General features: G+C 45.9%; 1 protein-coding gene across 4 annotated transcripts in view; it reads right to left on the reverse strand.

Moving 5' to 3' along the window:
* Nucleotides 1-221: 221 nt before the first annotated feature.
* LOC108165110 (tyramine beta-hydroxylase) overlaps nucleotides 222-12,946 on the reverse strand; it is a 31,054-nt gene continuing 18,329 nt past the window's right edge. For all 4 annotated transcript variants that reach the window (XM_017301169.2, XM_033397477.1, XM_017301168.2 and 1 more), the window contains exons 3-8: nucleotides 5,563-5,921; nucleotides 5,301-5,452; nucleotides 4,771-5,162; nucleotides 4,319-4,668; nucleotides 4,034-4,221; nucleotides 222-2,069 (exon numbers count right to left, since the gene is read on the reverse strand). In XM_017301169.2, coding sequence (XP_017156658.1) covers nucleotides 1,769-2,069; nucleotides 4,034-4,221; nucleotides 4,319-4,668; nucleotides 4,771-5,162; nucleotides 5,301-5,452; nucleotides 5,563-5,921 — 1,742 coding nt within the window. In that variant the 3' untranslated portion in view covers nucleotides 222-1,768. The remainder of the gene's footprint in view (nucleotides 2,070-4,033; nucleotides 4,222-4,318; nucleotides 4,669-4,770; nucleotides 5,163-5,300; nucleotides 5,453-5,562; nucleotides 5,922-12,946) is intronic.

A 12,946-nucleotide genomic window follows, 5' to 3' on the forward strand; every position in this document is an offset into this window, starting at 1 on the left:
CGACACACGAACGTATTGTATTGCATTCATGGTCGCAAAACGGCTTCCCGTCCTGCGTTTTAGCGCCTTGCCTGGCCAACAAAAAGAAGAAAACTAAATTTGTGAGAGACTCTCTGAAAAGTTGCAAGTATTTTATATTATTGTGAAAGGAAAAAGCTTTTAAATCGACATTTTTGAAATGTTTCCCCAAGAAAAAGATACATATGCTCCAGTCTGGTATGGTGGTCAGTTTTTATTTGATAAATTGTACTTTTTTCATTTTTTTTGTGGTTTTTGCTTGCAATATTTCTCTTGTGTTTTTTTTTGTTTTCTATAAATATTTCTTCTACATAGTTTTAATATTTGTATATATATTCATATATATATTTTTATAGCCATAGAACAATTATCACATCTTACATATGTTGGCTACTCTTAAACGTATCCATTACATGTTTACTCATATGTATGTTTGTGTGCGTGTGTCATCAGTATCATCAGCATCATCAGTCACCAGCTTTTTGCATGTCATACAATTAATTCGATTTCATTAAACACCAAACAGAAAATACCAAAGAAAATGCCAAGCGATGCAGGCAGTTTGCCATCGAGTATATGCCACCGTTTATTTTTTTTTATTTCATTCGAATGCCCATACATAGGTGCACGTTATAAGCTCCTGGCTGTTGGTAGCCCATGTCCCATATACAGGACCATTCTGTACGATCCATTCTCGACGGCACAAGGCCTGCAAGTGGCTACATCTTAACAGATTCCACGACCAAATCGGCAGCTAATTGCTCCATTTTTCAGGACACAATCTAGGCAACATTTCTTCATTATTCACGCCTAAAACTAGCAGCTGAAAACTTTTCTAAATAATTCACGACTCCTCAAACCTGCAGTGGGCAACATATGGCAACATTTCTTGCTCAACACAGCTTTACCTAGCTGCCTTCCTCTCACACTTCTGGATAATTAGAGTCGCCGGCTCTGTGTTCGCCTCCAAGTCGGGTGTGAGATGCTGCTTTTCCACGTCCGGATTGCATCAGAAGTTTGCTCATTTATATTGTATAAACATTGCCGTTAGCTCATTCAAACAGTAAGGGACCCGGACCAGATTCCAGTAGATGGACTTGCTTCTTCTTGGACTTTCTCTTCCGCTTGTGGCCTTCGTCGTTCGTACATTCATTCATTCATTCAGTCAGTTGCCCATTTAATTTTTCAGATGGTGCTGAAAAGTATGCTACATTTTTTGGCCTGCGTCAAGTGGATGCGTTGCCGTGCCTGTACTACTTGTACTTGGACTTGTATGTGTATGTGAATGTGAGTGCGCGATGGGTGTATATATATATGTATGTATGTGTGTGTGTGTGTGCATATGTGTATTAAACGTTTAGCCTGGCGGCGCTGTCAGTCGGCAAATTTCAAAGGCTAGCCAAGACACTGCCACAACAGGGGGCAAACGGCATAAACACAAACGAAATCGAGTGGAAGAGTGGAGGAGGTAAGTGCATTAGCTATTTAAAGAGTGAAAACATTTGTTTTGACCCTTTGTCTTGACTATTTCGCTCGGCTCAAAGAAGGCTGTTTCGCCTGCTAGTGACTATGATGATGGCGATGAAACAAATCGAAATACAAAACCAGCTAGAGAATAATTAAAACGATAAAACTTAAAGAAAATCCCAAATCCCAGTGTGGTGCGCGTGTGTGTGTGTGTGTCTGTGTGATGCCATGCCCATGCTCAATCCTCAACCTTCAATCCGGAATCTTTAGCTCCATGCCTCTCTTAGTAGATGCACTCGCCAAGCAAATCGCATTCACCCTTCTCCAGCGGCCTCAACCACAACGGATTATAGTTGGGACAGAGTTTGCGGTGGATGGGTATTTTGATTTGCACGGCCGTCGGGGCCACGCCCTCCCAGCTCTGGCTCGCAAAGCGCCCCCCGTCCGATGTGTTGCACTGCATGCTAAGCGGCTCCTGGATGTACATCGTGTACAGTTGGTCGACGCGCGGCTGGCTCCACTCGATGCTCCGATAATTCGCCGAACGTGCCCCATTCAAATGGATGCCGCGCTGGTGCTCCGTGCTGTAGTGCAGAAAAAGCGGAAATCAAGTTTTAGTTTGCTTGTTCGATGCATATCTACATACATACATATCTATGTGCTCTGGGGAAAGCAATCAGTTCGAACTAATAGAGAGTGCGTAGCTAGTTAACGCAATGTTTGATCCAATCTAATCTATTACTATATGTATTGTAAGTGCATACCCCCAAAAGGCTACAAAAAGTGAAGACTACACACGTATCCTTACTCGTCTAAGATTATACCTTCCCAAAAAGTAATGTGCGTTCAATGCTGGCATTGAACAATAAACAATAAACAATAAACAATTGCACCACACGGCAATTTTTACAAGTGTTTTGCCTCTCACGAGACCTTGTTTTAAATGGTATTAAAAATACCATGAAGCATTGGGATAAAAGCAGCTACTACGGTATACATAAGTGTATTCGATAATAAATGACGCCAATAAACATCGATTTACTGTACAACAAAAATTCGTTTCGGATCTCAACAACTGCAACCATTCGACCCGAGTGATTTTGGATCTCCTCGATACAATTCCAAAAGATATGAATATTGCGTACGAATAAAAAGTGCAAAAGTGTTTGCACAATGTTTCAAATTTGTTTGAAATACAGGAATAGCCTAGCGATTTTTAGATACACTGGAAATGATCCCATCTACTAATGTAGGCATGTACATTTCGATTGCCGAAAGGACTCACTGGAAAAATTAAGCTTAGCAACATATACGACAGGATTGTGTCTTAAGTAGTTCTTTAAGTTCCGGCAATTTTAGCTTCCAACCACAATCTCCCATCTCAGGCATCTCCATTCACCATTCGCCATTCTCCACTCTTCGTCTCAGCCCGTATTTCAAACGCATTCAGAGCCTCATTGTGGCAGCCCTAATCTAATGTAAACTTCGCCTTGATGCTCAAGTGCTTAAAGTTGGCAATTAGCGAACACCTTTTGGGGCAGCTTACAGGGGAGTAGGAGAGTTTTGAGCAGAGCTGTAAAGAGAATTTCGCCGTTATGGATGTGCGGACGAGTCGGACTGAACGCCAAACACTGAACTCAAAAAAGGAATGCCAAAAACTTTTGCCTTTGATGCACAAGGAGCAGCGGAAGAACCCCTAAATGAAAACCCACAATCCCAGGACCCAATTCCTCGCACAGCGCCATTGCGACGTCGCACAGTGGTGCCTCAGCCAAAAAGAGGTGACAAAAGTCATCGAATTCTATGAGTGCTTTGGATAATAATGAATACATCTCAAAAGAAGAGACAAAAACAAATGTCCTACGTAACAAGCTTACTTTTTACTCGGCCTGAAAGATTCAGTATGTGCATAAAAGTTGAGTAAATGGTCATCTTTGAAGACGCCCACCTCCTAAACTAAAAATCCAGTTTTCTTAAAGTCTCAATTTTTGAAAGACCTGGAAAGTTCAAATTATCAAAATCGCTTAATCAGCAAAATGCCTTTTGCCGCCCTTTTTCGGCTGAGGCCCCACTGTGCGTCGTCTGTCGTCGGTTTCGCTGCGTAGATTAAAAAATATTTCTTCCATTAACGCAGCGAACGCCCCGGGGATGGATGGATGGAAGCAGGAATGTGTACGGGCGTCATAATTGTTGAATAAAGGAAGCGAACAACAACAAAAAATAAAGAAATCAACAATAAAAATACCAGTCAAGGATATGCCTCCAGTGCGTTAGAAAAACCCTTGGGTAGGGCTTGGCTTCAAAGCCTTGAATTAGAAGGCAAGGAAGTCAGCAATAGAAAAAGGTCTGCAATAAATATTTTATATGCAAGGACTATGTCCGCCTAGCCGATTGTTGTTTGATCCAACAAAAGAACGGACTTTTTTTGTACAAATATATAATTGAATATAATATAATGGATGGTGTCAGACATGGTAGATTGTGCTGCTAATAGGTCGTTCAAACGAGGCAATGTAGGTACAGCCCCGAATGGAGTCCTAGAACTCACCGCTTCATGTAGATAAAGTAGTTCTCGAGCGTCTCCTCCGACACGGAGCTCTTGCAGACCTCCAGCTTGGTGGCCGGGTAGTAGTGGATGTAGTTGACGCACATCTCGTCACTGATGGAGAAGCCCCCCAGGGCAGTCCTCGTGTCGCTTATGGTGTTGTAGTAGCAAGTGGTCACCAGAGCATCCCCCTGAAAGGAAGAATCACAAACAGTGTAAAGTGTATAATGTGGCGTAGACCCACCGTCCACCGGGTGGTGGAGCAGTTCTTTGGAAGGGATTACTCACGGGCAGTACACGAGGCTTGTAGTGCAGCGTGCGCATCTCCTGGAAGTGATTCGAGTAGTAGTCGTCTCGGTTCACCTCTCGCAGCTCTTGGTCCCCGCGGAAGTGGCGCGTAAGTACCCGCACGCCGCGCAGGTGCGTGTGCAACTGCGATCCAAAGATGATGATGCCGGTCGCCGGCAGTGCAGCCTTCGTGCAGTCCGCCACGCAGTAGCCGCTCAATGGGAAGGCCGTTTGACCGGGCGGTATGGCCATCTTGTCCGTATACTCCAGGCCCAGCTCCATGACGGCTGCGTCGAACTGTCGCAAAGTCCTCGACATCTTGATGCGAAAGCCGGAGTTGTCAATGAGGCCTGGAACGGAGGGTAGGCCCAAGTACCAGAGGAGAATTATTTAACAAATCTGTTGGAACCTACATATCAAAATCTGCTCCACTCCATGGAACTACCACTCACCAGCCTGTTTCTCGGGATTATTGAAGTGAACCTCGAGCCGGACATAGGGATTGTAACCGGGGCCACCAATGGGCAGGCCGGCCTCTGGCGGATAGGTGAATGTGCTGGCGCCCATGGCCCAGAGGGCCATCACCTTCGAGCAGACCTTGGCCTTGGCCGGCAGATTTGTGCAGTCGCCGTTGTACAGAGGCATCTCCTCGTGCTCCCCGCCCTCGCAGTGGAACACCTCCATGTGGTGTACAATGCCGGGGTTCTTGATCAGCGGCTCGAACTGAACAATGTGGTGGCGATGTTTGACGAAGTCGTCCAGACGCTGCACGTGGCACCAGTAGGTGGTCTCCTCGCTGGGGATGCGTGCCTTCGAAAGGGTGATCTCCACCATATCCAGATCTCTAAAAAATGTTGTTTTAAGAATGTAAAATACTTAAAGTCCCTTAAATTATTAGCAGTGCGAGTAGACTCCTGGGGAATCCGTGTGAATCGGTATACAAAGATTTTCGATACATAAATGAGTGTAAGTGTAAACTTACTTCTCGGGAATGAGTATCTTGTCAGCACGGAGAATTTGCAGCATCTTTACGCCCGCCTCGTGGGAAGACGTCACATTGGGCAGCGCGAACTGGTGATCCTCCAGCGAAAGCTCGGATTCGCCCCGCGCCCACACCACATACATGGTGCCCTCCTGCCGGAGACACAAATTGGACACCGCAAGGTGGTAAGATGGGTCTAGCCGAGCTCAACCTCTGGCGATTCTGGGTTGAGGCTCGGGGCTCGCTCGGGCGAACTACTTACGTGGAGCCGCAGATCGAGGGGATCGCAAGTGTCGAACTTCCGCTTGAAGGCCAGCGTGAACTCGTCCATCTTAAAGACCTCACAGTCCTGCTGGTAGTCCTTGCGCACCCAGCGCCCGTCCGGACTGGTGTACGTGTCGGTCACCGCATTGAAGAAGCCGTTCTGATTCTCGAAGAAGCAAATGTCCGCATCGGCGAGGCCGCCCCGCTTCGAGAAGCCCAGGTAGAACCAGCGGTGCTGCTCGTTGAAGGCGTTTTGCAGGTGAAAGAGCACCTCCTGCTTGTACCAGTCCACCATCCAGCTGAGCTTGATCTCCTTCTCGTCCAGATAGATCTCGTGCAGCTTCGTGTCCGACAGGCCTGGAAGCAGAGGGGATTCATTCAGTTCTGTAGCGTTATCAAAGCGTGATTAGTTGGGATAAGCCCGGTTTAGGAATGCTTTCTAATGTATAACTATTGTTTATTAGCCAGTACGGCAGCCCCATTGTGACCTATATCCGCCAATACGGCATACGCTAGGGATGCCGGGATAAGATATTCCCTCGATCGTTCTAAGTGGCGCATCCAAGCAAGGAAGTCGTGTTCAGGGATACAAAGATATAAAAAGTACATCCAAGCCTTAACTTCATTTCACTCTCACACTATGATTATATTTAGACTATAGATGGGCTTATAAGCGTACTCTGGGTTCGGTTAATTAATTAAGATTTATATTTAAAGCTTATAAGAATCTGGGTACACCTAGCCACCTAGGGAGGTTGCTTTAATTAAAGATTAAATTGATTTCCAAGCATCATCGTTCAGTTCTTTCTCCCTCGATTTCCGCCGAGTCGACTGCATCCCAATCCCGGCGGGAGTCAGCGATATCCCTTTCAGTGATATCCGACCTGTTCCATTGGTCTGCTCCTTTGTGTCTTCCCTTTGCCTGACACTCAGAATTATTGCTGGCCATTAAGCCGGCTTTTTTCTGCTGGGCTGCTTGGGCAAGCAATCCGAATCCGAATCCGAGTCCGAGTCCCCTTCCCGACTCAATTTTGGAGCGCGGTTTGTACGGACAGATGAGGGCACGGGGAGATGTGGCGCGATAATCAAGTTTCTTTGTACTAATTACCCAAATAAAAGGAAGCCACGCGACTTCAATCTGTTCTGCCCTGGCGTGGAGTGGCGTGGCCCAACCCATGTCTCCCATGTAGGCCCATGTCTCCCTGCCACTCACCGAGGCACGGCACCCAGATTCTCGGACACTCAGACAGTCAGTCCTTTGGTTGGCTGACTTGAGGACGGGCTCAATCCTGTGCAGTGTGGATTTATGTTGGCAGCGACTCGGACTGGGCGGCCGCACATCAGGCACATCAATTACAGTTACAGCAACAATCGGCCAGCCAGTGGAGCGGCAGTAACGAGAGGCGGAGAGGACGGAGAGGACGGAGAGGACGGAGAGGAAAACCCAATAAAATGTCAAATCCAATTGGCAAACACACACTGAGATCGAGGACGTAGCCATGGACGTAGCCATGGACGTGGACGTGGACCTGGATGTGGCCTTAGTTGTGGCCATGGACCGCAGTTCGTAAAGCATATCCAACTGTTTGTCAGAAGGAGCCGGGTTGCCGGGGAGCCGGGAGTAGCATCGAAGGGGGTGTACAGAAGGAGAAAGAGAAACAGAAAGAGAGAGCGACAATAAAAACACTCGATTACAATCAAAAGTGACAGGGGTCCGTGGTTTTTCCCAGAGTGCGGGGTGAGGGGAGCCGGGCTCCGCGTTCCGGGTTCCGTGTGCCGTGTGCCGTGTGCCGTGTTCCGGGCAATGGTGCGTTGATGAATTTTGCTTTCGGCTCGCTCGCTGTCTGGGCCAGAGTTCAGTTCAATCAAGTTCAGCGGAAGTAATATGCCCCAAACGAGTCTGCGTTTTCCCCCTCTCTGTGCTCCCGGCGCTCTCGGCGCTCGCTACGCTGTGTGTTTGCCACTAAAATTGATTTGTTACTGTACATATGTCTCACTTCACTTTTACAAGCACAGCCCCGGCACATACCGATACATCAGAGCCAACCACACACAGAACCCCATCCAGCCGTAACCGTAACCGTAACCGTACCTTGTCCCTGTCTCTGTCCCTGTCCATCCCCCTTACCAGCACGCCCCCACTCTATCTGTGCGGGTTCCTGCAAAACTTTGGTAATATCGAACAAATCGGTTTCGTTTTTCAGCCGTCAGCCTTCACCGTTTGCCACTTTCCAATTGCCCCGGAGCACCCTGGGAGAAATTGGCAGCGAATGGAACTCGAAGGGGCTTGGTCCATGTCATAATTGGATGATGATCGGAAACCAGTGGGACTGCGCTTTCTCCTGGCGGAATGGCAAACAATCGATGGGTACATCAAAATACGCGCAGACATGGCACTCGAGTGAGTTGTTTACAATAATAACTGTGCCCACAACTGTGTTGCACTGGGAAGAACTCGATACGATGTATATATATACATACATATATGTAGCTGTTTAGTGAGCTGCACTTTAGATCGCTAACGTGTCGAATAATCGCTCTTCTGAAACAGGTGCCACTCAAACAGAGTTCAAAATGTTTCAAGGATGAATTCAGCTTTCTATCCAAAAATATATCCCTGCACCCCGCCTATCCTCTTTCCATATATGTACCTCAGCGTCCGCTGCATCTCTATCTCTTTCCACCAACGAAGTCCCATCCGGCCGTTATATATGACTCACTCCGCCAGGGGGCGCCAGTGGACGAGAAAAATATAGAGAGCGAGCGCGTGCCGGAGTGTCTGCTGCGAGAAATCGTTTTCGTCATTCTGGGTATGAGATAGATCATATCTGATCCACTCTGATTCTACAAGCTGGTAGATATGTACATAAATGTCTCAGATTTTCGTCCTCTGTGAGAGTGAAAGTATTCGGAGCAGCAGCCGTCAATAGCTCCCAAGACATGTCAACGTTAACAACGCAGAAATATTCTTAGGAAATAATAGTCAAATAACTACCTTAACTGTGTGGTAGTTTTGAAATACACTTGTTTCATTCCGATATCACAGAATCTGCACATATTATTCGGTCTCTCTAGCTCTTATGGTCTCTGAAACCCGAAGGTCGGACGGACGGACGTACTACGCTATTATACATATGTATATACTTTATGGGGTCGGTATGGTTTCCTACCGGCTGTAACAAACATCTACACAAAACTAATATAAAGAGTGCTTGGCACTGCATTTATTGTCCCTCTACCTTGGTGTCCCTTTATTGGTGTTTCTCCTCCAAAGCCAAAACAAAAGCCGCCAAGCCGCCCACACAAATGTCTTCGCTCGTTTTTATAGTCACATACTCAAACATTTATATATACATATACCTTGATGAAATGAAACTATTACTGTTTTGTATTGCACTAAATAGCAGTTTAAGTGCAGTTTGTAGACAGTTCACTACGTAACGACATTGCCGTCCTGCCTTTGCCCTTTGCCCTCCATGCCTATTCTCAGAAAAGAGCGAACTTAAACAAGTAAATTATAATAACACTACAACGAACTGATGACAGATGACCAGAAAATCGTGAGATTTTAGATCTTTTTGGGGTATTAGGCTCAATAAAAGATTTCTGTAGACTCTATAGAGGGAGCAATGTATTGATAAATGAAAAAAGGAACGAATTCCGAATCCTAACACTGCCACTTTAATCTAGCAAAGTTTGATATGTAGACTGATGTAGACTTTGTGGCTTATACATTGCTTTACTCCCCTAATTAAGTCAACGTAGAAAGTTCAAGTGTCCGGGTGTCCAGCACTAAGTCCCTTAACTAAGGTGAGTTTCTTATTTATCATACGCGTAGGACAGGGAATTGGGAGGTGCTATTCGCAAAAAGATAGCCACCACCAATGGCCTTCTCTGCCATGTCCAATCTCAATCTCCTCCAAGTAACTGTTTTATACCTACCAATAAATGTGTACATATATCCCTATCTATCCACCTAAAGTAATTCAATTTGTATGGTCTTCATTAGAGACAAAGGCCTGGGCCTGGGCCTTCTAGTTCATTGTGGATTCAGTAGAGGGAACTGACCGAGATGATTTGATTTCGGATTGATTGAGCGTTTTTCGGGAGCATTTGGATTCTCGCGTTTTACACTTTGCTGGATCTTTTGGTAATTTGATTCCTGAACAACAATTGGCAGGCCACACATAACCGGAATTGGTACGCCGAATGGGTGTGATCAAATTTAATAAACTTGAAGTTTATTGCATTTGCTTGATTGTGTCTCGGGCTTGCTCGCTCCATTCCTAATCGAAAAGTTCCTTCATTTTTTTTTTTGCGCTTTTCCGCTTGAACTTGAAATTCCGTTTTGACGCTCTGTACTGTGTGGCATGCGGCGAAGGGGTGATGGCTGGATGGCAGGATGGCAGGATACCAGCCACTAGCACATAGTTTTACGTCGCAACTGAATGAGGACGATGATGAAAATGATTGGGCGGATGTTGGTTAGGCAAGATGCCAAGGCGCACAGGAATTTTCTTATTATTCACTGCATGCGAAGGAGCTGAGGAACAAAGGAACGCCACTTGAGCGGCATGTCCGACTCCTTAATCCCCCACTCCGCTGCTCTCTTTGGAATCCGGTTGGAGTGGGGCAACTTTATCTCGCTTTTAGATTGATGTCATTATAATAATGTTATATGTACAAATCGTCCATTGGTTTGGCCCCTTTAGGGGACTCTTTAGCGTTGCCCCATCTTGGGATTTCTTGGATTTCGCACCCTGCACTCCCCTTATCTCTCTCTCTCTCTTGATTCAGCCATTTCCCTTTCTGATTCCGATGCCATTCACTCAAATTGGCGTTTAAGTGACGCAAAGGCATCTCGGGAATGAAATGCTCGTGCTTTTCCATCTATCAGCCGGAGGGGAGAGAATTCTGCTCCACTTAACACTTTATTGAATTCCGTTTGTGCATGCCCGTTGCTGCTTCTGCTTTTCCTTGCTTTTCCCATTGTTTTTATACCCGTTAGCTGTAGAATCGTTTTCAACCCTTGTATTTAGATTACCCCCGTATATCTATCAGCCTATTCTCTTTCCATGATGATTATACAATCAGCACTAGCTGTTTCCTTACCTCAACGTCCGCTGCACCTCTTCCTCTCTCTCTCTCTCTCTTTCTCTCTTCCTTCTCATCAACGAAGCCCAATCCGGCCGTTACTCCGCCAGGGGGCGCCAGTGCATGGAAAAGAGTTAGAGAGCGAGCGCGTGTCAGGGGAATGAAATGCTCGTGCTTTCTCAATCTACGAGTATCAGCCGAAGTCGATCTACCTAACTGGGATATGTCCCATATTCAGCAAATAAGTAGTTCGGGCTTGCTGAGATAACTGTTGTAACTGTTATCATTGTCCGCTCCCCCTCATCTATCCACTTCGATGGCTCTGTCCTGGACATTGGCTCATAATACAAACCGACTGTGCGCTGCTTCTCCTCGTTGTTGGTCTTGGTCCGCCTGTCACTTTGAGTTATGAAATGGCACGAAATGCACCCTTTGTGCGCTCGGACTTTGGGGGCGTGCGGGTGCTTCTGGAGGCGTGACAAAGCTAATTTCTCTTAGCGAAATCTCGACCTCACGGACTGTGGAAATGTGCGATAGGGACTGCGCAGACAATTGTGGCCAAAAATATGATCACGTCCTCTTGGACTGTTCCACAAGCATTCCGTTCGTATTAATTTATACCACTATACTCGTACGTGCACCTCTTCCTAAACCATTTATTGTATACCATTCCAAATCCACTCTGTACCTTATGATTATTTTTCCTGAATTACCATTCCATATTCTATTATATTTGTATATGCCATTTTTGTTCCTTTCTTTTCTCGATTTCCCGAGTATTAAAATGAATGTTCCTGGTCACTTAATTTCATTACTTTCGAAAACATCCCCAAGACTCTATATGGACAAATCCAATTAGATATTATGAGCTTATGAGCCAGCGATTTCCGTCTGCACGGAGTCGGAACCACTAAGATCGGTTCACTATATCAGATATGTATGTAAACAGCTGTTATTGCAACGAGAGGCTCTATAACAAATCGTTGCGTGTAAAAATACTGGTACCCAACACTATGGCCCCTGTCTTGTGTTATTCTTATTGATATAGCAATAGGTATCTTTTGTTCGAGGTTTTCCCCCGTGACACAATATTGTCGCGCCTCCATATTGATGCAGACAAATATTTGAACAAATTTCGCTTTCTCTTAGTCCCAGCCTCAACCCCGAGCCGCATGTTCTCTTTCTCGCACTCTCCTTTCGCCCAGCCAAAACCTCAGAAATGCGGTCGACGTTCTATATAAATTATTGAAGATTTATTGGGTGCACTGCTTACCCAGAGACAGACAGACCCACACACACACACACTCCCTCCACATAGTATGTACCTCGCAATACCAGTATATTGGCATTTTGATAGACTTCCTGTCCCACTTCCCCCCACACCCCCAAAACATTGTCCTGAACAAACGAGCTCACGTTTAGTTTATCATAAGGCTGGCTTATTTATGGCAACCACTTTGCGCCACCTTTCGATGATGTTTCCAACCCAACGATGATAATGACGAACGATCTCGGGACGGGCTGTCACCATCAGGGCATGGTAGTCGTCGGTACAAGTCTCAGGTCGCAGGTCGCAGGTACGAATCTGGGGATGGTGTTTGGGGAGAGTGTGAAAGGTGGGCCAGAACAACTGCCGTGACATATTGAGTAATGACATTCTCGAGTCGATAATCCATTAGGAGACCCAGCACTAAGCTCTATGAATCGTTAATGCCTGCCTAAAGGTCGGGCGCTGGGTGATGCTATAGCGATGCTATCCTGTGCTTGGGGGGAAAGGGGAAAAATTAAGAGAGATGCCCAATTGCCACTTCCTCTATGAGGCCTAGTGGAGCCGTGATGTGGGCATCTAGAGAGGGGCGTGAAATCAAAGCACGATTTCAGGATAACAATAGATACGCAAGTGGTGTGCTATAATGGTTGATACCGTTAAGCCGTTACAGCATATATAACTGTAGGGTTGGCAGCCCTTTAGCCAGCTGATGAGTATCGATCTATCGCGAGGAAGATATATCAATAGCAGAGTAAGAGCTCTACTTCGGAAGCGAGAGGACGTACATACGTAATAAGATATAACAAGAAACTCATGTGAAACATATTTGAACCAAGAATAAACATCATACCTGATTACTGAATACAACAACGTGTGACGTATTTGTTTCTGGAGTTTCTGGAGCGGATTCATACTCACTTGTAGGGAGCTCGCCGAGGATCCCTACATAACTATACCTATACCTATACCTATACCTATATCTATACCTATACCTATACCTATACCTATACCTGCCGAC

The sequence above is a fragment of the Drosophila miranda genome, chromosome XL, assembly GCF_003369915.1.
Source record: "Drosophila miranda strain MSH22 chromosome XL, D.miranda_PacBio2.1, whole genome shotgun sequence".
NCBI classification, from domain to species: domain Eukaryota; kingdom Metazoa; phylum Arthropoda; class Insecta; order Diptera; family Drosophilidae; genus Drosophila; species Drosophila miranda.